At 41.1% G+C, this 24,873-nt stretch overlaps 1 protein-coding gene across 1 annotated transcript in view; it reads left to right on the top strand.

Annotated features, from left to right (window-relative positions):
- The first annotated feature begins 12,382 nt into the window (after positions 1–12,382).
- The window catches only part of LOC119429085 (plakophilin-4), a 50,704-nt gene continuing 38,213 nt past the window's right edge, over positions 12,383–24,873 (top strand). Inside the window, exons 1-2 of the mRNA XM_037696803.1 lie at positions 12,383–12,670; positions 13,761–14,208. Coding sequence (XP_037552731.1) covers positions 12,383–12,670; positions 13,761–14,208 — 736 coding nt within the window. The remainder of the gene's footprint in view (positions 12,671–13,760; positions 14,209–24,873) is intronic.

The following is a 24,873-nucleotide window of genomic DNA, read 5'->3' on the forward strand; positions in this document are numbered from 1 at the left end:
GGACTCTACCTGCCTGAAGTGGACCGGGCCTCTCTGCATGACAGTGAGGGTCTGTTATCTATAAGCAGCACAGAGAAACAAACTGTACAGGGAGCTTACGTTTCTAAAAACAGGCTCTAATTATTGGTCCTGTTTTTTTTTTTTTTTTTTTTGCTTTTACAGCTAGAAGCTAAGATAAAACATGTTTTATGACAACTAAATGCCTTTAATAACTTGCTCAGTAATATTTTTCACCTTAAATAATTTCTATACAGTAGTCCCTCGTTTATTGTGGGGGTTGCATCCCCCCCCCCCCAAAAAAAAGTGAAAATCCGCTATCTAGCGACATTATATTTATTTTAGTATAATAATAATATATACTGTATTTTAAGGCTTTAGAAACCCTTCCCACACTCTGGCAGTGTTCTAAACTCTTAAACCTACAAATTTTAACAACATACGTATATGTAGCTACTAAATTTTACTCATCAGCTCCACAGAACAGCAGCAGCTCGGTTCCGCTCTGACTTGGTTTCGTTTTGCCGGACCTACCCTTTTGGTTCTGGTCGCCTCTCTGGCTCGGGGTAGTGGTGGTGGGCTCCAGAGGGAGTGCCGAACCTACGGGAAGCGCGTCTCCACTCCGTAGAGATATTTCTAACCCGAAACCCGAACCCGGAGCCCAGCCCCACACGATCTGGATCCGGACCGGGCCATACTAATGTGTTAATGTGCAGGCGGGGTCAGTGTCTGGCTTTTGATTGCGTCAGCAAATGCGGGTAGCTGACGATTCAGTTATATGGCAACATGGCTTGCCATACGGTCACCAGCCGCATGCAGCCATTTGACCGTGCGCCATATGGCCTTGAAAGAGGTAAAAAGTTCAGTTAAGCTTCAGATGGACTACTGCCAGTGATCCATCAGCTCAAATGGACATTCATTCAGCCACTGCACTCAGTGGACGCATGCGACCAATGACCCAAATAAGTCAGATCACAAAATATCTGTCTGAAATGTATGCACGAGTAGAGCAGGGTCCGTGTCTGAATAATGCAGAATGCAGGCAAAAGCAGGGATTTAATACGCTTTGATGGCCATGAAAGGACCAACACCCCCTCAGCTCTGATCTTCTGCCCCCTTAGCCACGTATGTCTGCCGACCGTTAATAATATAAGCAGTCAAAGCTTAATTAAAAATCAGGGTTTTTGGGGGGGGTTCAGACCTGTAATTACTGTTAATTCTTTGGGTTGGGTGGTGTTCTGAAATGAAGGCTATGGGCTGGGGCCGGGTCGGGTTGGACATTTTGGGCCAAATGCAACTCTACTGCTCGGGGGTCCTCGTGGGCCGGCTAGCATCTCTCGGATTTGCCGATGAGTCTGGAAGTCCGGTTCTGGTCTGGTTCCCAGTGGGTTCCATGTGGCTCTCTGCATCAACTGGGTGCTAAAGTCATTGTATGAATAAGCAGTCCTGTACAATTTTTTTTCTCGTGTTCAATCTTACTTTGAAAAACCGCGAAAGAGCGAGTCCACGATGGTCGAACCGTGAAGTAGCGAGGGACTACTGTAACTCAAGTTTAAGAAATCAAGCGCTGCCCTGGTTTTTCAAGACGCTTCCAACTTGAAACATCTACTTTCCATTTATTCAGATCACCTACATAGTCTCAGAACATAAAGTATCCTCCCTGTTGCTTGAGTCTTTATTTTTAGCTGTTAAAGCTCCACGTGTCTTCACACCTGGAGGACTGTATTACAGCTATGGCAGGTCGTTGTTGGACATTAGGCGTCTTCGCTGGAGTGTGTGACACTTTGTTCCCATCATTCCTCCTGGAAGATCGTGTTAAACCACAAAAAATGGGCAAGTGATAACGGTGGAGCATCTGGTGCGTCTGTAAATTATTATTTTGCAGGATACTTTCACTGCAGAATACACAAGTTGCATGTAAATTTCTACCACGCAACATATCCTTAAAATTCCGAAGAGCAATTAACTTTAGACTTTTTTCTTTAAAGGCGTTTGATTTTAGCTTGAGTCAACATCCACTGGCTGAACAGCGTTTTTTGAAATATTTAAACAAATTTGCCTTTGGCTTATTTGTCTTCGATGCAGTTGGAGTGGTCTCAGAGAATAAAAATATCCCCCACACAAGCATACTCCTCCTCCTCTTCCTTCTACAGCAAAAACTAGGCCAGCTGATTGTTCCAAGAGAAGCATAAAAGCTTCACTCGCATATCCATGTGGATGTATTTGGGTGCATAATGCCATGTTGTAAATTGAATACCAATGAAGCTGTAAATGTTTTTACTGATGTGACGGGTGTAGTTTGATGTCACCTTAAAGCACCAACACCTCTTTCCTTTCTGTTTAAGGCTCAGGAGGTCACTCAGCTCACATGACCTCGTACTCAGACAGCGGCTACCAAGACAGCAGCGTTAGTTACTACAGCAACCAGAATGTGGTGCGTTCAGAGCCTCGGGCCTCGATATCAAGGAGCCCAAGAGCAGAAGGCCAAGCCACTGGGCAGGTAGGCCTTATCTTTCAGGAAGTAATCACTGGGCGAATTCAAGATGGCTGCCACAGCTAATCAACCATAGCAAACCGAGCGCATCCTAGAATTGCGCCGTTCTTCTAGAACTGTCTCCTTATGCCGTTGTTCTAGAATTGCGCCGGTCAGGGTGGCTGCATGTTGGAGTAGCTCTGTTGCATTCATTCTGAAATTTTGCTTTTGAAAACTTTAATGACTAATTTTTCTGGATGTAAATCGCTTTTTTCGGATGATTACTTCCTCTGGTATCAGATGCTGTGCCGGTGGAAGGATTTTTACTGAATTTTTTTTTACTTTTGGGCAATTGTTATGATGCGTAACCATGACAACAAGGTGGTTTTCTACAACCGGGAGCTGCTGATTAACATCTCAAAAGCTCAAGTAATACCTCAGCTGCAGCTCCAAATCCCAGATGAGCTGAAAAGGAGGTGACGTGGATGCATTCCCATCTACCAGGCGGCGGTTCTCGAGTGCCTGGCCGCCGAGATCCAGGAGCTGGCAGAAAACAGAAAACTTGTGACAGCGGGAGGGCCAGGATCCTCGACATCTGCAGTTCCATCCGCGAGGATGAGGGGCTCGGCTGGGAGGAGTGGCCATTGCTCAGGGAGGAGTTCTGCCCGGCATTCAGGCAGTAATGCTGCCCAAGAGGGCCTAGAGGTCTGCTGGGTCCAGGTGGATGGATCGGCATCTGCAGCCAGTTTCTTCTGATCTGCTGTGAGACAGACTGCTGCAGATCCTGTCTGCCTACAGACAACATCTATAACAATTCTTTAATGAAACCAGGATGATGAGCTACAACAACAATTAATTTCCCTTTGGGATTAATGAATTATTTTTGAATTGAATTGAATTGAATTAAAACACAGGGATAGCTATAACTTAATTTGACAAGTGCTGAGCTAAAGCTTGACATGGTAGTAGCTGAGAGTCATCCCCAACACATTTTCTGAGTGCCATCTGATCTTGCATGTGGTTTTCTGAACGGCTGTAGATTTTGAAATTTTCTTAATTTAAAACTCTAAATGACTCAAACTAACCACCAGTTAGTGCTCAAAGTATGTGTTGAGAATGATGCTCAGCGACTACCATGACACATTTCAGCTCACCAGTTTTAGATGATGAAATTATTACTTTTCAATAGATTCATCAAAATCCATGCAGTGGTTCATGAGATATTTTACTAACACAACACGCACACACCCCAAACACAGGCAGTTACTTCATCAGCTGCCTTTCATGAAAGCTTGTTTCAAAAGATCAAAGTTTTAAACCGTTTTTCTGGCTACAACTCAAGAATTATGCTCCTATAAAGTGACTTTTAGGTTTGTTTTTGTTGTCTTGCAGCAAAACAACATTTTGTATACAGTATTCCTCTTCTGAACCTTGGGCAACCAAAGGGCCAGAAGCAGGAAGGGAGAAGACTATGTGACCTAGTTAGTAACTCATGCATCTAAACCAGTGACCCATTACTGCACAGCAGCTATTTGTTCAGTTCATGTTTTCCACTCATTTTTTTCTTTCAGTTGTTCCCTGTTCAGGGGTCTCCACATCGAGTCATCCTCCTCCATCTCACTCTGTCCTCACTCCAACTACCTCCATGTCCTCTCTAACTGCATCCATATGTCTCCTCTTTGTCTTTTTCCTGGCAGCTGCATTTCTAACATCCTTCTACCAATATACCCACTGTCCCTCCTCTGGACATGTCCAAACCATCTCAGTCTGGCCTCTTTAAATTTATCTCCCAGTTGTTCAACCTGTGCTGCACCTCTGATGATCTCATTCCTAATCTTATTCATCCTTGTCACTCCTAAGGAGAATCTCAACATCTTCATTTCTGCCACTTCCACTTCTGTCTCCTGTCTTTTTGTCAACACTGTCTCCAGACCATACAACATAACTCGTCTCACCACTGTCTTGTAAACTTTTCCTTTGACCTTTGCTGGCAACCTTTTGTCGCAAATCACTCCTGAAATTTTTCTCCATCCACTCCATCCGGCCTGGACTCTCTTTTTCACCATTTTTCCACACTCCCCATTTTTCTGGACAGTGGACCCAAAGTACTTTAAGTCCTGCACCTTTGCGACCTCTGCTGATGGTGATGATTGAATTTAATGATGCAGAAAATCTGGTTCATGCATTTGTCACGTCTAGACTGGACTATAGCAATGTTTTTTTTTTATCTGGGTGTCCAAATACTTCTTTAAAAAGTCGTCAGTGAATCCAAAATGCTGGAGTTCGTAGGAGAGATCATATCTCTCCAGTTTTAGCTTCTCTCTATTGGCTCCCTGTCAAGTCCAGAATAGAATTCAAAATCTTATAACTTACAAAGCCCTCAACAACCTAGCTCCATCGTATATTACAGAGCTTATTGTTCCATATTTTCCTAACAGAGCACTTCACTCTCAGACTGCAGGTTTACTTTTGATTCCTAGAGTTTCCAAAAACAGAATGGGAGGAAGAACTTTCAGTTATCAGGCTCCTCTCTTGTGGAACCAACTTCCAGTTTCTGTCCGTGAGGCTGACACATTGTCCAGCTTTAAGACTGGGATTAAGATTTTCCTTTTTGATAAATCTTATAGTTGGGGTTGGCTGGGGTTGGCTAATGTTGTGTATGCTGTTCAGTGTCAGGAGGGCTGTGATCAGTCTTACATCGGGGAAACTAAACAGCCACTGGCCAAAAGGATGGCCCAGCACAGAAGATCAACATCATCAGGCCAGGACTCTGCGGTCTACACTCATCTTCAGGCCAGCGGTCACTCTTTCAGGGATGAAGATGTGCACATCCTGGACAGAGAGGAACGATGGTTTGAGAGAGGAGTAAAGGAGGCCATCTTTGTGAAAAGAAACCGTCCATCATTAAACAGGGGTGGAGGCCTCCGGGTTCAATTGTCCCCCTCTTACAATGCTGTGATTGCTAGTATCACTCAGCCCTCTGTGAATAGTAAACAGCCATCAGTGTGCTAATGATCCATTGTTAGGCTGATGGTCCTTCTTGAGCATGTGATCAGCTGGTTTTGGTTGTCAGCAGCAAAACTGGTTGATCCACTCTAAGAAGGTGCTATTTAAGAGACTGAGCAGAATACAGCACCTCAGACTGAAGAAGTCTCTCGGACGAGAGACGAAACGTTTCTACATTTTTTGTTGTTTTGCTTTGTTTTTTTGTTTTTTTTTGAATGTCCAGAGGACCAGATTGAACTTTTTTAGATTGGGGTTGGCTTGTTATGCTGCTATAGGCTTAGACTACTAGAGGACTAATTGACCTCATTTCTTAAATAGAATTGTTAAAATTTAATAGTTTTCTTTTGATACTATTTCTATCTTAACGTGATTCCCTACCTGCCATTGTGTATCTGTTCCTCTCAAACCTAGCCGGTCAAAGCAGATGGCCGCTTGTCCTGAGCCTGGTTCTGCTGGAGGTTTCTTCCTCATGAGGGAGTTTTTCCTTTCCACTGTCACTTTTGTGCTTGCTCATGATGAGCGTCTGCGATGAAGACTCAAAGCAGTCTGCTCCTCAGATAAATAATGTTAAATTATTATTTTTAAATACGAATGTTTCTGTTCAGTGTCCTGAGACGACTTCTGCTGTGACTTGGTGCTATATTAATAAACTCAACTGAATTGAATTGAATTGCTCCTCGTAGACTCATGTTTTCCACTCATGAGGCTAGAAAACAACTAGAGGGACGAAGAGTCAGACACAACTTTATCGACAAAACTAAACTGCCGAATTATCTAATCCAGGGGTGTCAAACTCACTTACAAAAGGGGGCCAAAATTAAAACCTTTTTCAAATTAAGGGCCAATTTCAGAATCTACATTAACTCAAATCAGATACTTAATGTCTTTTCTTGGTCACAAGTTCCTCAACAAGTGTTTAATTGGTCTCATTTGATGTTCTTTCTTGTGTTTATGACATCATAATCAAAGATTACTAGAAAAAATTAAAGAGAGAGAAATATTTTACGTTTCACATATCATCTTGGGGGCCAGATGAGATGTCAACGAGGGCCACATTTGGCCCCCGGGCCTTGAGTTTGACACATATGATCGAATCTAAAAGATCAAGCTATCTATATCACTCGAGTCCAAAAATCTACCAAAAATCTACTTTTACTTTTGAATTAAAGTGTTTTCTGTACTGAAATGAATACTGGTATTAAGCTTTACATTATTTTTCTATGTGTTTCCGTATAATGTATTATCTATTATTCTCTGCTACTGTGCACACTTCATGAATATGATGAAACAATCCTTTTCATTCATTTTAGTTGTATTTTTGTTACCAAGACACAAATAATTATTTAGAGGTCTTCAAAAAAAAAGTCAGTTCTGTGGAAGTCATGAATTGCTTGTACTTTTACTACACTTGTTTTTAAGTAACTTAATTCTGTTCTAATTTCAAACGTTTAATTAGGTCAAAAGATTTAAGCATTGCTACAGCTACTTGTTAACCCACCTTGAAGAATGCTAGTTACAAGATTTAACATAACGAAATGTACACAAGTGTCCAGTAATTTTTGTAAAGTTACCAAAACTCTAATGTACTCTTGATTTATTTATATAGTTTATTTCCATCAGCTGAAAAGGGAGAGCTCAGAGTATTTTCCTTGACTTTAGAAAACAGCCGTAGTAGTATAAAAGTTCAATTAATAATAATCTCAATAATCCATGTAAAAGTTCAGTCAGGTCATCTGTATGATTTCTTTGTGTTGAAACATTTCGTCATTCATCCAAAGGACTTAATCAGTCCGAGGAGACACAACAAACAGTCCCACAAGCAGCACATTCACATAGTGGGCCAACAAATTTGATGGTGATAAGATGGTTTCTGGAGTCTGACCTCTCCCCCGTAAAGCAAATAATGTATTTAAATTTTATGAGGTTAATTCTGTAAGCTGTGGTGGAGTTTTTAATTGTGCTCTATTGTCTTTGCCTAATTGTCTTTATGTTTTAGCTGTTCAAATGAGTGTTTTTTCCCTCAGGGTTTGTCGTCCAAATTATTGACTCAAAGTTAGTTAGTGTAATAATTATGTAAAGTATATAGAGGAAGACTTTGAAACAACTACTACAACTCCAACAAAGTTCAGTCAGGTCGTCTGGATGTTTTTTTTTGTGTTTAAACGTTTCATCCTTCATCCAAAGGACTTCATCAGTTTGAGGAGCCACAACAAACTCAGTCCCACAAGCAACACACTCAGTGGGCCAACCAGTTTAATGGTGATAAGATGGTTTCTGGAGTCCACCCTCGCCCCCATCAACTCCTCTGAGGCAGCCATGGCCAAAGTGGTTCGAAACATCAAAGTTCATGTTCAATCATCCAGGTAAAACAATCTAACACAGTTAAGTCAGGTCATATTTATGGTTTCTTTTTTGTTAAAATGTTTCATCCTTCATCCAAAGGACTTAGTCAGTTCAAGGAGCCACAACAAACTCAGTCCCAAAAGCAGCACATTCATACTTCTGTGAAGTGGGACTGAGTGCATTGTGGCTCATCAAACTGATGAAGTCCTTTGGATGAAGGGCGAAACGCTTCAACACAAAGAAACTGTCCAAATGACCTGACTGAACATTGTTGGAGTTGTAGTAGTAGTTTTGAAGTTTTCCTCTATATGCTTTACATAATTATTACACTAATTAGCTTTGAGTCAATAATTGGGACGACAAACCCTGAGGGAAAAAAACACTCATTTGAACAGCTAAAACATAAAACAATTAGGCAAAGACAATAGAGCACAATTAAAAACTCCACCACAGCTTCCAGAATTAGCCACATAAGATTTAAATACATTCTTTGCTTTTTTTTCTGATTGCAGCCTGAAAATATATTTTTTGCCGCTAGTCATAATTGTCATTCCTATAGTGACGGCAGGTATCAAAGGGTTCCATAATTACTGTCATGAGCATCAAATAATACCTCCAAATCAAACCTTTTCTTACCTTTAAATTATTCCATCTCACATTGTGAGATCCGTTCACTGTGGCTGATAATTATATATATTCTACATGACAGCTGAAACAGGAATGACAGATAACAGAGGATTTCTTTCCACATTCAGCACTTTTTCTGTTAAGCAGTCGTGGTTTTTGAAGGATTAATGTGGCACAGATTGCAACTTGTCTGAGTTTGTAATAGATGGGGATTTTTATATGTTGTTATAATGAGTTTGTGGAGTTTTATTGCAACGAGCTCAAACTCTGGTATAAAGATTTTAGAGTCAAGTGAGAATGATAATGAAGCTCTTTATCAAACATAATAAAACACTGTGTCACAATATTTATAACACTTTAGATCTAGTTATCCAGTATGTCAATACTAATGCTTACATTTCAGATATTCAAAATTAATTAATTAATTGTAAATTGATAAATTGTTTTGAGCCTTAAAAAGATTTCTAAGCTATTACCGTAATTCTCAGGCTACCTGTCTCTAAACCACACATAGAAATATAAGATAAATCATAATTTTGTACATAAATAAGACGCTCTGGTTATTAAGCCGTGGGAATCCACCGTTCATTGTCAGGACCTGTGCCCAGCCAGTTCTGGCATGTGCAGCTTTCTTGTTGTAGTACAAGAATCAGCCACTAGATGGCGTTTCGTAGACCATAGTTTGCTTTCGACACATGATGATTGTCAGAAGTCTTCATGATGCTTCTCTGTCTGACTCATGGTTAAAACCATTCAACCTACAAAATGAACATAATTATCTTAGCATAATCACTGCACAGGACAGTGCCAAACACCTACGTAACTGAAATTATTTAAAAATTATATACTGGTAAACACTACCCACAAGTCTAAAAAAGTTAAATCTGGTTCTCTGGGCATTCAAAAAACAAAACAAAGCAAAACAACAACAAAACAAACAAAAAAAAAATGTAGAAATGTTTCGTCTTTCATCCGAAAGACTTCCTCAGTCCTCAAGTCTTATCGAGGTCATGTGACCAGAAGTCAAATAGTACTGGTAAAATATGGTAAATATTCAATAAATTAGTATAATTGATTTTTATTGCTAAACACTTTTGGTAACAGCTGCTGTTTTTAAATGGATTTTCTAAATAAATTTGATGTGATTTCTGCTCAGCAGAGCTCATATGAGGAGGAGGAGGAAGGGGGAAGTGCCCCTCCTGTTTTTCCGCTCCGTGCTCGGATGTCAGCTTAAATGAGATACTGGTATTTAAACACATATTTACCGTACACCGAAAGATTTGTTTTAACTTTTATTTAAACCTGTATCGGTCTTGACTGACTGCTTTAAAAATAAATCTGACACCTTCGCCGCTGAGCTCTCATGACGGGAGGGGGAAGAACCCCTCCTGTTATCTCCGTGTTTGGACGCAAGTTTAAAATGAGATCCCAGTATTTAAACGCATATTTACCGTACACAGAAAGATGTCACACAAAATAATTTCAAAACTTTTATTAAAATAATTTACCAGACTTGACTGCTTTGCGTCTCCGATGCCTGACCATCGACACATTGATGCAAAGCTTCAGGCGGCAGATCGATTTCCTTCTTCGACAGCCAGATCGATCGCTTTTAACTTGAAAGCTGCCTCATAAGAAATCCTCCGTGCATTTTCCATTATCGCTGAACAAATGAACAGGTCTGTGCATGAAGAGCAAAATATGGTAACGATACGGTAAGAGTATGAAGAAATTAATGCACATCTATCTTGGAGGATGGTCCTTGAGAGTACCTCATTGGTCATTCAGGTTAGACTTCTGGTCACATGATGACAGAGTGGGAGGAGTTATGGTAGCGAATTTGAAACCCTGAGCAAGAGTCTTTGTACGTGTGGTGACATGAGGGCATTCACTCTGTGCCACAAATGCCCACCCACAAGAAAGTTGGGCACTCGGTGCTATGAGCGTCCAGCTCTGTCAAATGAAAATGTAAATAAGCGTCAGGAAGTTACTGAGCGATGACAAAATCGTGGGGTATAAAGTGTGAGAAAAAAGTAGCGGCTTGTACACCGGCAATTACAGTAGTGCTTATAAGAAAAAAAATATATCTTTTGGCTGCTCCCTTCCTCAGTGAACTAACTCGTATGAAGACTTTGCAATTGTTTTCAGGCCAGATGCCCTTCCTGACACAACCACAGACCACCGGGCTACCACAGCCCTCTGTGTGGAGCAGAGAGCTGCTGTCTGGGGTGCCCAGGGGAGCAGATGGTGGCGGTTAAGGGTCTTGCTCAAGGGCAAGTTAGGCAAATGAGGGTGGAGACAGGTGGAGACCTTTGCCACTCACATTTTGATGTTGTTGGTCTGGGGAGTCAAACCGGTGACCTTCCGATCACAGGCCCACCTTCTCTAACCTGTGCGCCACCATGTTAAGTAGAAATTAGTCCAAATTTATTAGTAATAACATTTGAAAAAATTCCAAGATAACTCGTTTGTTAAAGTGTGGTGAGAAGTTTCCATCCACTCATAGCAGGCATGAATTTAATTAATTTTGGTCTTTTAATTGTTTTTTTTTTTTAACTGTTCTTTTTCCAAGACTGAGGGATTATAAAGCATCAACTTTAATGGATTTTTCCAAAAAAAAAAGGTGTGAATAAATTTTGGGTTTTCATCCATACATTCACCTAAATCTTTTAATAAGTTGTGCTGAAGTTTAACACTCCAGCTGGTAGCTTCTCTTTGCCGACATAAAAAGGTTCTGTTTGACAGCACTCATGGATCTGACCAACTCATCTCTCAGCCTCAGATGGAAGGAACAAGACTCAAACCTGCCATGAACTGGAAACTGCTGGAACACCCGAGTCCACAGTGAGGCTGGATTTACATCACCATGGCAACAAAGAAAAAAGGCTCCTGCTCCAAAAGTCGCACCTTCAAATATGCAGCTGCCCACAGGGACAAGACACAAGTCTTCTGGAGAAAAGCTTTATGGTCAGACGAGACAGAGATTGATTTGGTCACAATGACGAGAAGTAAAGCATACCCCGTCGAACATGGTGGTGCCATCGTGCTATTGGACTGGACACAGTCAATGGAATTATGAAGAAGGAAGACTAACTACAAAATTTTCACCTCAAAACCAACATCTGGATGGTTGAAACTAGGACACAGTTGACTCATCAGTAAAGGGTCCCAAACACGCATTAAAACTGGTTTCTGATTGGATAGAGCAAGCTAACGTTAGGATGCTAAAATGGTCTTTCCAAAGCAACAACGACAACTCAAGTTGAAAATTCATGGACTACAACAGAAAGCCAGGTCTGTGTCGGACCAACCGATTTAAATGAACTCTACAAATTCTGCCAAGCGGAAAAGCGGTCAACTATTAGCAAGAATTCTGTCAGAAGCTCATTGATGGATACAAAACATCCGTTATCCTGGTGCAATTCAAGAGATATTTAACAAAAAATAAATAAATAGTGGGGGTGTATGGATATAGTTTAGCATGTACCGTAATGTCCGGACTATAAGCTGCTACTTTCTTCAAAGTCGTTAAACCCCACGGCTTATACAATGCTGCTGCTAATTTGTTTTTTTTTTGTGACGAGCTAATGAGCTTCATGCCACCAAAACATTTAGCCTCTTCACACCCGGGCGCTCACATAGCTGCCCAGTACATGTCTCTCTTGGGGGGGTGGGTTCTCGTGACTCAGTGAAACTACCTGTATAAATAAAAGTAAAAAAAAAAAAAAAAAAAAAAATCAGACCAATGAAGTAACTGAACCGTAAATCAAACGCACTCACACTAAATTCTTCAGATTAGTTATTTTGCGCTTCATGCACTCACCGTCATCATGGAAAACACACGAAGAAATGCATATAATGCAGCTTTCAAGGTAAAAGCTATCAATCTGGCTGTCGAAGAAGGAAATGGACATAAGCTTAGCCAAAACTGGCCGCATGCGCAGAGCAACTTTTGCTCAAGTCTGCCAGTGGATCCGGACAGCATGGAGTAGTGTAAAAACATCCTCTATCACCAACGGGTTTCGAATGGCTGGACTGTTGCGTGACGAAGAGGACAGCACAAGCTCAAGTGCAACTTTACCTCGAGATGAAAGTGTCGTTGAGAGCGACATCGAGAAAGAGACCGAGGACGTGTGTGATGACGTTTATCTGAGGCTGTTCAATTCTGACACTGAAGAAGACGACTTTAGTGATTTTAGTGCACAGGAGGAGGATGAAGATAGTGTTCAATGACTTTTCCTTGTAGGCTACTGTATTTTTTTTAAACCAGCCGTGTTACAGGCACTGTTCAGAAAAAAAACATTTACTGTACGTATTTGTGTTCGTTACCGGTACATATTTAATTCAAAGTTTACAAAATCTTTCTTTGTAAATATCTCATGTGGCCACCTGCGACTTATACACTGGTGTGGCCTATATGTGTACAAAATTGTTTTTGTTTAAAATTTAGTGGGCGTGGCTTATATTCGGGGTGCACTCAATAGTCCAGAAATTACGGTAGGCCTATATTCAGTTTTGTCCCTATGTGAATTTGAGAAAATTACCTATTTGAAGCCCTAAATAATGACATTCATGCCCCATGATGAGTGTATGGAAACTTTTGATTGTAGCTTTAGGAAGTCAATGAATCACTGTTTTACAGATTGTATTAATTCATTCAACCACGATCACTGAGCCACGAGGACTCATTTACAAAAGGGGCAACAATAACAATAAACAATAATAACAATAAACCACAGTAAAAATGCAGTTAAAATTTAAAATAAGATTAGTGTATAAAACAATAAATCAGGGAGCCAAAAAAAAGGTAAAATACTAAAAACAAGAACATATTAGCTTTGCTTTTTCTATTGATCATACCAAACCTTCACATAGTGTTCACATTTATGTCAAAAGCAAATTACAATATATATAAAAAAAAAATGGGGATAAAAAAATGCATCTAAGAAAAGGTGTATAAAAAAAATTACAGTTCTATGTTTTAGTTCATTCTTGCTCTTCCTCTGTGTCCAGCTCTGTTCAGAGGCAGAGATGATTACTGTTGTAATTTTTTGTTTTTGTGAAAAATGTCAGAAAAGACTCAGTTAATTTGTAATGGACAAACTGCATCATTAAAATTACTTTGTTTTGAACGATTGTATATGTTTTGAGACACAATACTACGTGTTCAGTCCCTAAGCAAGTGCACTTTCATTTATTCCCAGAACCGTAATGACCTGTAAAAGTCAAAGCTATAAACGGATGGAACATGGCAATAGCTAAATCTTTATCAGTTGTGTCTAGAAGACCAAGTTGTGTTTATTTTTGTTCTTAGGCATCCAGCCGAGTGTTGCGGAGGATGGCATCCCTCCCCTCCAGGAGTCAGTCACCTGGCTGTGGCACCACTGGAACGGTCTCACCGTCTCGTATCTCCATGCGAACATCCCAAGGCAGTACGTACGACTCGCCAATCTTGTCTGAGCCCAAACCGCTGGCAGCCATCTTCCCTGGCACCAGCATGCCGCCCTCCTGCCTGTCACCGACCTCCCCGAGCGACACCACCCAGGCCCTGGGAAGTTTAGGAGGAGGAGGACGATTGGGCTCTACCCTCTCTTTGATCGAGGGGAGGGGTTTGACGGGGTCACTGCTGCGATCAGGGATGACGGCGGTGCCGCAGCACTATGGCTCCACGCTGCCCAGGCAGAGCCAGTCGCTGGCATATGGTGCTGATCCGTACGGCTTGTACCAGAGGAGCGCTCTGCCACGACCCGACAGCCTCATAGGTCAGTCTGACGTCTGCTTAAATTCTCTTCTGTCTGAAAATGTTGGCCCAAGACTCGTGCTGCTTTCTAGTCCTGTCGAACGCCTCAAATTCTCCCCACCAACAACTCAAAATTTCATTATTTACACGTTCAGGGGTTTCTGACAAAAGATCAGCTCAAGTTAAGGCTGTGCAATGTGACATAAAACTAAGAATCCAACATTTTGGAGCCTTATTGATACACACAACTAGAGAAATTGAATTTCCTGCAAAAATGCAGTGTGAATGCTTATTGCAGAAGAACTTGCTGAAAACAGCTAAAATTAGCTTAAAAAACATGCTGAAATGCAGCTGAAATGAGAGAACAAACCTAAATTAGCAGTAGAAAGCAGAAAGAACACATATTTTCTGAATTGGGTTTAAATAAGCAGAAATTAGCACAAAAATGAGTCAATCAGCTTTAAAAAAAAAAGCTGAAATTAACAAAAAAGTCACTAAAAAGTAGCTGAAAAGAGAGAAAAAAGTTTAACCAATCAATGAGAAGGCTAAAAAATGTGGAATTAGCTGAAAAGGCTAAAATTTACATAAAAACTGCTAAATAGTAGCTGGAATAGCAGAAAAAGCTGAAACTAGCTGAAATAAACTGCAAAGAGCATAACAAGATGAAATTTACAGATAGACGTTAATTAGGCTGAAAGTAGCAGAAATTACCAAGACAAACTTGAATGTATCTGAAAACAGCTGAAATTAGCCAAACGTTTTCTGAAAAGGTAATTAAAGGCTAGTACAACTTACATTATAGTATAAGAAAGCAGAAAGAACACATGTTTGCCCAATTAGGCTGAAAGAAACAAAAAGAGCACAAAAGGTAGAATTTATCTGAAAAAAGCTGAAATTAGCACACACACAAAAAAAACAGCTGAAAAGTAGCTAAAAAACAGAAAGAAGCTGAAATTACCAGGAGGGAGTGGAAAAAGCACATTTTTGCTGAATTAGGATGAAAAAAGTTGGAATGAGTGCAAACAAAAAAAAGAGTGGAATTAGCTGAAAAGGCTTAAAGTAGCGTAAAAACAGCTATATACGGTAGTAGCTGAAATAGTAGAAAAAGTTTAATCTAGCTGAAAACTGCGGAAAGGAGCACAACAAGCTGAAATTTGCAGATAGAAGTTAGAAGCACAAAAATGTTGTAGTTAGCCAAAAGAATCTGAAAGGATCACACAACAGTTGAAAAAACAGCTGAAAGAAGTTAATTGGACAGAACTATTATTACTTATTATTCAAAAGCATAGAAAAAAATCTGTAAAAGGGCTCAACATTTTCAGTAAAATGCATGTCATTTTTTTAAATGAAAAATTCAATATGAAACAGAAATTGAACGTGGATCAAATGCTACAATTTGACAAAGTTTTGAAAGCAAGGCTTGTTCTCTCTTTACATATACAGTAAGAGAACTCAGATTTTACACCGCACCTCTGCAGAAAATGTATTTTGTCTAGCCAACTTTCAGAGACAACCCAATTCAAGATGGCTACTACAGCTAATCTACTTTGGTAAACATTAAAAATGGTTAAAACTAATTAACAGCTAATGAGCTAAAATTTGGTGTGGTGGAGGCTGCAAGGATAGATGTTTAAAGCAAAAGTACTCCTTCTGTTCCATGATTTTTTTAATACAATGTACAGAAGGTGACCCTGTTCCGTGGAATCACCACCTAAACACGATGGAGTTCTGAGTAACCTTAAACCAGAAGGTTATGTTGTCTCAGACATCAGCCCCTGGTAGGGTCTCCTGTGGCAAATTGGCCACAGGGAAGCCAACTAAGAGTCATTTGAAGTCCTCGTTGAAGGAGGAGCACTTAAAACCTGTCACCTAAGTGGGTGCACCTCGTGGAGCTGGGCTCCTGGTTGTTCCTTGGCTTCTGGGGATGACGGGTATGAACTACCTCCACGTGACACCCAGATTTACAGTAAATCTTAAAATTGTGAATTCTTCTTGCTGCTTTGCTTTGATCTTTGCTTTCGTTGAAGATGTGCTACCTACACTGATGCCAAACATCACGTTAGAATCGGTAACAACTTGGCCTGTTCGTTGGATGAGTACTGTTCATTTACTTGTTGTTGCCTTGGCAACCACTTCTCTAACTTGCACCAGTGTGAAGCATCGCGTCACATCAAAGACATACATCTCTGAACAAGGTTTTTTTTTTTTTTTTTTTTTTTGCATTTACTCATCAGTTTACCCACTGCCAGACTTGCTCAGATGGTGATGAGGGGCTGATCGACATCCCTGGAGTCCAACCTTTTGACTTTGTGCCGCTCTGATTGGCTGAGACAGCCGCAGCTGGCTGAGAAACTTGAGAAGGGATTATTTCTTTGCTGCTGCCAGAATCTTCACTGAGCTCGGCTTACAGACGTCTTTGAGGCGTCTTTGGAGCAAATTTCCCACCAAAAAGAGATGCTCCCACTGTAGCTTTGATCCGGCTGTATTTAACTTTGTCACCGGAGTGTTGGCAACGTTGAAAAGGACTTTATTCTGTAAACATTAAACCAGATTTATCGGTCCTCCTCCTCTTATTAACTGGTTATCGAGAACTCTCTCCCTGATGCTGATGCAGCAGCTACTTACTCCTCCACTGTCACTTCACAAAGCTGCTCTTTTTGACCCATATAGGCTGCCACAAAGCATCTGCACATGATTATCAGCTGACAGCACTCTAAGGCTTTGTTATATCACACTGTAGTTTATGCATAGATTAGTAATGCTGGCAAACGTAATTTTGCGCCTTTTAAGGGTGTTGGAGGTGAAGTCCTTAGTGTTTTTTTGCCTGCATGTATTATAAGTGGCCAATATGTTCCATAAGGACTTATTCTTGATTATCCTGCAGATCCATGATAATCCCAGATTACATGAAGGACATAAGCTAAAGATGGATACATGATTAGGCTATTAATGCTAGTAGCTAAAATAGTAATACCTGGTAATCTGCCAGCATGCAAAGCTGCCTCATCAGTTTTTTCTCCCCTGATGGAAAAGATTTTGCAAAGTGTGGTTGAGGTTTCAAAGGACTTTTGTTGTTGCAAAACCATTTTGATTCCATTTCTTCCCATTTCACGATGGCCACCAGAGCTAATGGACATTGGCTAACACAAAGATACTGTAGCTACAAGTCAGTCAGTTTTATAGATCTTCAGCTAAAACTTGACGCGGTTGTAGTTCGTCGTGGAAAAAAAGCAGATTCACAAAAACAGACCAAGGTGTAGTTCATCAGATTTACTTAGAAAGCTTTGGAGAGCAGTCCAGCATTCACAGAACATGCAATTACAAGATTACACTCAAAAGCAGTGCTCTCATCTGTGTGAAACCCTGACCTGCTCTAACTCTCTGGATCGGCCAAGTTAGTTTTATAGAATAACCTCCAGCCCAGGTCTCGGTTAGGCCTGTCACGATAACAATTTTTGCTAGGCGATTAATTGTCTCAGAAATTATTGCGATAAACGATAATATTGTTTGAAATTTGACGATAAGTAATTGACAAATTTTAGAAGAAATGTTGATTTGTTTGGGGTGTAGTACCTTTTTTGACCACCTGATGGCAGTATAAGACTGTTTGAACCGAAGGATAGATAGTGAGGGAGCGAGCAGTGTGTCTGTGAAAAATGGGAGGGAGGCCCCTTGACGTGACTAGGGGTTGAACGAGTATATAATTTTTAAACTCGACATTAACATAATAAAACCCGAGTAGAACTCGAGTATTTGATGACATCATAGATCTCAAGATACAAAAATAAATAAAACCGCAAAAAAAGGTAATTATTTACAAAAAAAAAAAAGACCAACAAAACATTGGGAGCGTATTTTATGCTCCTACCATTTATCATACTGCAAATAAGTCACAGGAAAAACTAAACTATTAGTTATTATTATTAAACTGCAAACGTGAAGAAACGCAGCGCGTCAAAAACGAAACTTAAACCGAAACTGGTTCTGGTTCGGTGGATTGGACCCGGTGTTACACCATACTCTGTGACCTGCAACAGTGCAACACCGCCCCCTACGGTCATACGTGGTCACATAATATGACGTACTACGGATACCCGACTTTACATTTTTAACATCGATAGATGTCCTAGCAATCGATGTGTAGATTACTCGAGTACTATGTTAATGCCCTAGACGTGACATGGGCTGACATGGTGACATGATGGACGCTCGGTGTGGTTTGAGCTCTTTAGCATAGCATTTTTCACACAAAGCTTTTAACATAAAAATCAGTAAACAAGTTCTCAGCTTATCCTGATGCATGCTCAGTAATCCTTTATGTGCAGTCCTGTTGATGATGCAGTAGAGGTGGTCAGTTTAAGATTAATATCAGACACCACTCTGAGCAGCAGGACCACGCTTTCCACAGAACAACTGTCAACTCTTGAAACTGTGCCTGCAGTCAATCTACTTCACATATGGGGAGCAATATTATAGGAAGAAACATGGGTGTGCTATGGGGTCTCCAGTTTCTCCTATTGTTGTCAACCTGTACATGGAGGAGGTAGAAAAGAGAGCCTTGACGTCCTTTTCAGGGACACCACCAAGTCATTGGTTCAGGTATGTTGACAACACCTGGGTTAAAATCAAATCTCAGGAAGTCCAACATTTTACTGACCACATCAACTCTGTGGATAAATACATCAAGTTCACACGAGAAGATGTAAAAAAATGGCAGGTTGGCTTTCTTGGACTGTGAGGTCTCAGTCTCTGATAGAGGACTTTTGCAAACTGAGGTGTACTGCAAACCCACCCACACAGACCAGTATTTGCAGTTTGGCTCCCATCACCCTTTGGAGCACAAGTTAGGAGTCATCAGGAATCTGTACCACAGTGCAGACAGCGTCCCCACTAACTCAGGAGCCAGGCAGAAGGAGAAATCCTACACAAGACAGGCTCTAGAGCAATGTGGATATCCTAACTGGGCCTTCCTGAAAGCAGAGAAATCCTAACAGGACTCCAGTCAGCCAACAGGTGGAAAGGAGGAACCCAGACCCAGACCAGTGGTCATTCCGTATGTTGAGGGAGTATCAGAGAAACTGAGACGTTTATTTTCTAAACACAACGTCTCAGTGGCTTTTAAACCCCAAAATACATTATGGCAAAGACTGGTTCATCCCAAAGATCCTGTCCCCCGGCACAAACAGAGTAATGTGTATGCTGTTCAGTGTCAGGAGGGCTGTGATCAGTCTTACAACTGGGAAACTAAACGGCCACTGGCCAAAAGGATGGCCCAGCACAGAAGAGCAACGACATCAGGCCAGGACTCTGCGGTCTACACTCATCTCCAGGCCAGCGGTCACTCTTTCAGGGATGAAGATTTTCACATCCTGGATAGAGAGGAATGATGGTTTGAGAGAGGAGTAAAGGAGGCCATCTTTGTGAAAAGAAATTGTCCATCATTAAACAGGGGTGGAGGCCTCTGGGCTCAACTGTCCCCCTCTTACAATGATGTGATTGCTAGTATCACTCTGCCCTCTGTGAACAGTAAACAGCCATCAGTGTGCTAATGACCCATTGTTAGGCTGATGGTCCTTCTTGACCATGTGAGCAGCTGGTTTTGGTTGTCAGCAGCAAACTGGTTGATCCACTCTGAGAAGGTGCTATTTATAAGACTGGGCTGAATACAACACCTCAGACTGAGGAAGTCTTTCGGATGAGAGACGAAACGTTTCTACATTTTTTTTGTTTGTTTTGCTTAGTTTTTTTTTTTTTTTTTTTTTTTTTTGAATGTCCAGAGGACCAGATTGAACTTTTTTAGAAGTTCTCAGCTTCTTTTTGCAGAGGAAAGACAACATTTTACACGAAGGCACGGGTTTCAACCGTGAGTTTTGGAGCTTCGACAAGACAAGAGTTTTTTTTTCCAAGGTCAGCCTGTTAGCTTAGTTTGTAGCTTAGCTTCTCGGCTTAGCTGCTTTTAACGATACAAAAACGCGATTTTGGATGGTTAAAACACATTTTAAAGAGAAAGGGAGGGGTCAGTGAAGAGCATCGGAGTTGAGCCGTATCTTCAGTAGAAAGAGACACGACACGAAGAAACGATAAAGCCGGTAAATGAAAACATGAGGTCAATAATTTTCATTCATCATGCAATTAATTGATTTATTGTTTATTGCAACAGGCCTATTCTCAGTCTCTCCCCTCCATGTCCAAGCCATCTTTGAAAGGTCCACTTGCAGACAGGAAGGAGTGGATCCGAGTCACGGACTCTGCCTGAGACACGTTACCATATCATATAAACTCTATCATCAGTACCATATCAATCAGCTCTTGAGGGTATCAAAACAACCAGTTTTTTCTGTTCCTCACTGACTGGTCACAGTAGGAGTGATTTCACGGGGCCCTTAATATCACACATCACAAACATGAGCAGGAGAACATTGCAGAACATTCCCACAGGAGAGATATTGATCTTTATGAGTACAAAAATAATACACATTACACTGACAAGTTACAGCATGTTCCTTACAGTTAATCATAATACTTAAAAAAGCACAGCTTGATCCTGTTCAGGGCCATGTGGATCTTTTTTTTATTGTACTCTTATTAATTCTCAATGAGGAAAATAATCTGGGGCCTAATGCATCAGAGTGTGCGGCTTTCACACTGAAATTTGGCTTAAGGGCAAAATGTGAAAATGCCTTTAAATTCCTATATCCCAACAATTGTGGAACTGATCGCACATAAAACTCCTCCTCAGACACACCTCCATTTACAGAAGAAAATAGATGCAAATATTATCTGCACATATGATTCGTCTAGATACAGGAAAATGAGAAATATAATGAAATGAGAGTCAGATACTCATATAAAAGATAGTGGGACATAAAAAATGTATCTGGCACACTGTCCTCTGGCATTTTCGCCATGCAGTAAATGGAGTAAAGGTATATGGGAAGCAGCAATTGTCAATACATGGCATGCCTGTTGAGTAGAGTTGCATTCAGCTCAAAAAATCCGACCCAACCCAGCCCCAGCCCATAGTCATCATTTCCGAACCTCACCTGGCCCGATGAATTAACAGTAATTACAGGTCCGAACCCCAAAAATCCCCAACATTTTTAATTAAGCTTTGACTGCTTATATAGTTATTAACGGTCAGTGGACGCACACAGCTGAGGAAAAGGGGGCAGAAGATGGATATGTTTGTCCTTTCATGGCCGTCAAAGTGCATTAAATCCCTGCTTCTGCCTGCATTCTGCATTATTCCAACACAGACCCCGCTCTGACATGTCAGATATTTTGGGATCTCACTTGTTTGGATCGTCAGCCACGCGTGTACGCTGAGTGCAGCAGTTGAATGAACGTCCAATTGGGCTTTGATGGATCACTGGCAGTAGTCCATCTTAAGCTTAACTGAACTTTTTACCTCTTTCAAGGCCAGTCAGCACATGGTCAAATGGCTGCGTGTGGTGGGTGATGGTATGGCAAGCCATATTGTCATATAATTTGATTGTCAGCCGTGCATCCGCTGACTCACTCAAAAGCCAGACACCGACCCACACATTATTATGGTCAAGCCCTAATCCGGGTTGGGCCGGGCTCTGTGTTTGAGTTAGAAATGACAGCTCTACCGAAGAGTTAACAAAAAGGTGAATTGGTCAGACACAATATTATACACCATTGACTGTACTGTAGATGAATAATGATCTGTTATTCTAATGAATGAAGGGAACAGGGTGCTCAGATCTGCTAGTGGTGCACTTCTGAGGCTAAGGCATTTCCAACTTTATGCATGTATTTACCATACCATACCAATTTATTTATAGAGCACTTAAAATTTAAAAAAGTTAAGTCTGGTCCTCTGGACATTCAAAAAACAAAACAAAGCAAAACAAAACAAAACAAACAAAAAAAAAAAGTAGAAACGTTTCATCTTTCATCTGAAAGACTTCTTCAGTCTGAGGTGTTGTATTCAGCTCAGTCTTATAAATGGCACCTTCTCAGAGTGGATCAACCAGTTTGCTGCTGCCAACCAAAACCTGCTCACATGATCAAGGAGGACCATCAGTCTAATGATGGATCATTAGCACACTGATGGCTGTTTGCTATTCACAGGGGGTTGAGTGATACTAGCAATAACAGCATTGTAAGAGGGGGACAGTTGAACACGGAGGCCTCCACCCCTGTTTAATGATGGACGGTTTCTTTTCACAAAGATGGCCTCCTTTACTCCTCTCTCAAACCATCATTCCTCTCTATCCAGGATGTGAACATCTTCATCCCTGAAAGAGTGACCGCTGGCCTGGAGATGAGTGTAGACCGCAGAGTCCTGGCTTGATGATGTTGCTCTTCTGTGCTGGGCCATCCTTTTGGCCAGTGGCTGTTTAGTTTCCCTGATTTAAGACTGAGCACAGCCCTCCTGACACTGAACAGCATATTACTCTGTTTGTGTCGGGGGACTGGATCTTTGGGATGAACCAGTCTTTGCCATAATGTATTTTGGGGTTTAAAAGCCACTGGGACGTTGTGTGTAGAAAAAAAAACGTCCCCCTTAAAGCACTTAAAACAGCAACAAGGCCAACTAAAAGTGCTGTACGATAGAAACAAACAAGCACAGCAGACAGGAAAACATAAAATAAATATATAGATACAAATAGCAGTGGATAATAACTAAGTGGCCAACACTGTAGACTACAGACAGGATCAAAACAAATCGCACCGTGTCAAAGGCAAGGAAATGAAAGTGGGTTTTCAGGCGAGACTTAAAAGACTGTGAGTGTGGGAGCCTGCCTGACACACAGTGGCAACTCATTCCACAGCCTTGCACCTGCAACAGAGAAAACCCTGTCACCTCTGAGCTTGCAACGGTTTCTGGAACTGAAAGGAGCCTCTGGTCTGCTGACCCCAGAGAGCACGGTGGGAAATATGGCTGTAGAAGATCAGTAAGATAGGATGGGGTAGAACTGTTCAGTGATTTTAAAACATACATGAGTATTTTGAACTGGATCCGAAGGTGAATGGGTAGCCAGTGCAGGGAGGCCAAAACTGGAGTAATGTGCTCTCTATGACCTGTACCGGTTAAAAATCGGGCTGCAGCATTTTGGACCAGTTGTAGACGTGATTGATGCCAAACGCATTGCAGTAATCGAGCCTGGATGTTATGAACGCATAGATCACTGTCTCAAGATTCTTTTTGGACAATATGGACTTCAGCTTAGACAGCTGCCTCAGCTGAAAAAAAAAACAGGATTTAACAATCATGTTTATATGACTGTTAAGTTTTAAGGAAGGGTCACTCCCAAATTGGTGACTCTTTGTTTCTCTAACGGAGCTAGAGAGGAAAGGTCAATGCAGTGGTTCATGGACATGCCATCGGGATGGAACAAGATGACTTCAGACTTCTCGTTGAAACTTAAGAAGTTTAAAGCCGTCCAGTCCCGGATGTCAGCCAGGCAGTCAAGAAGAGGTTGAATAGAGCGTGTGCCTCTGTGCCTCAGGGGGAAGTAAATTTGACAGTCATTGGCGTAGAAATTAAATTGTATGCTGTGATTGCGGAAAATAATACCTAGTGGCAGCAGGTATAAAGAAAAGAGAAGGGGACGAGGATGGACCCCTGCGCTACCCCCCACTGAAGTGCTGCTGAATCTGAACTGAAATCTTTGATACTGACACAAAAGGTTCTGTCAGAGAGGTAGGACCTAAACCAGTTGAGTGCTGACCCTGTGATGTCCACCCACTGCTCTAGCCTAGAAATGAGGATCCCATGGTCAATGGTGTCGAAAGCAGATGTAAGGTCCAATAGGACAAGTATTTAATAGCATAATTACTGTAAACATAGAGGGACTCAGCTTGGCAGAACTGAGAGGATAATTTATTAAATACTCAACTTGCTACACATTAACAGAAGGTTTTAGCTGCAGTATGGAAGGATTTGAAATATTTGGGCATCATACATATGAGGTTGTCTCATACGGCTGGCATGGCACAGCTCAGGGACAACTGGGAGATACCCTACCTGTAAGGCAGCTTCCACCGAAAGGCTCCAGATGCAAGGAACTCCATCATGGTGAGGACCAAAACTAGCACCTTTTAGCTTCCCTTTATATTGATGGGGCCAGTTCAGCGCAGTTCCAAAAGTGTGGCCCAGGAACTCTAAATAAGATCAGGCATCTTAGGTTAATAATATGTTAAGTGATAACCAACATGGTTTTCGTGCTTCAGGATCAACCATGTCAACATTAATATTGTTCACTGAACAAATATGTGCTGCTCTGAATAAAGGTCAAGTAACTGGCACTGTATATATTGATTTCTGTAAAGCATTCAATACAGTCGATCATAATACTCTCTTACAAAAACTGACTTGTTTTCGACTTTCATTTTCTGCAATTCAAATGTTTTGTTCCTATTTAACTGATAGGTGCCAGGTCGTGAAACATGGAAATTGTACATCCCAGTCACTACCCTGCTCTATGGGAGTCCCACAGGGTAGTATACTGGGTGCAATGCTTTTTTTAATTATACATAAATGACCTTCCCAAAATATTTAATCACTCCAATATTTTAATGTATGCTGATGATACTGTTCTTTTCTTATCTGGCTCAAATATCGAATCTATTTCTGGCTACAAGAAAATCGCTTGACGAATAATGTAAAAAAAACAAAAAACTGTATGTATGTATTTTTCCTCACCTAGAAGACCTT

This window comes from Nematolebias whitei, chromosome 23 (genome assembly GCF_014905685.2).
Source record: "Nematolebias whitei isolate Nwh7 chromosome 23, NemWhi1, whole genome shotgun sequence".
NCBI lineage: Eukaryota > Metazoa > Chordata > Actinopteri > Cyprinodontiformes > Rivulidae > Nematolebias > Nematolebias whitei.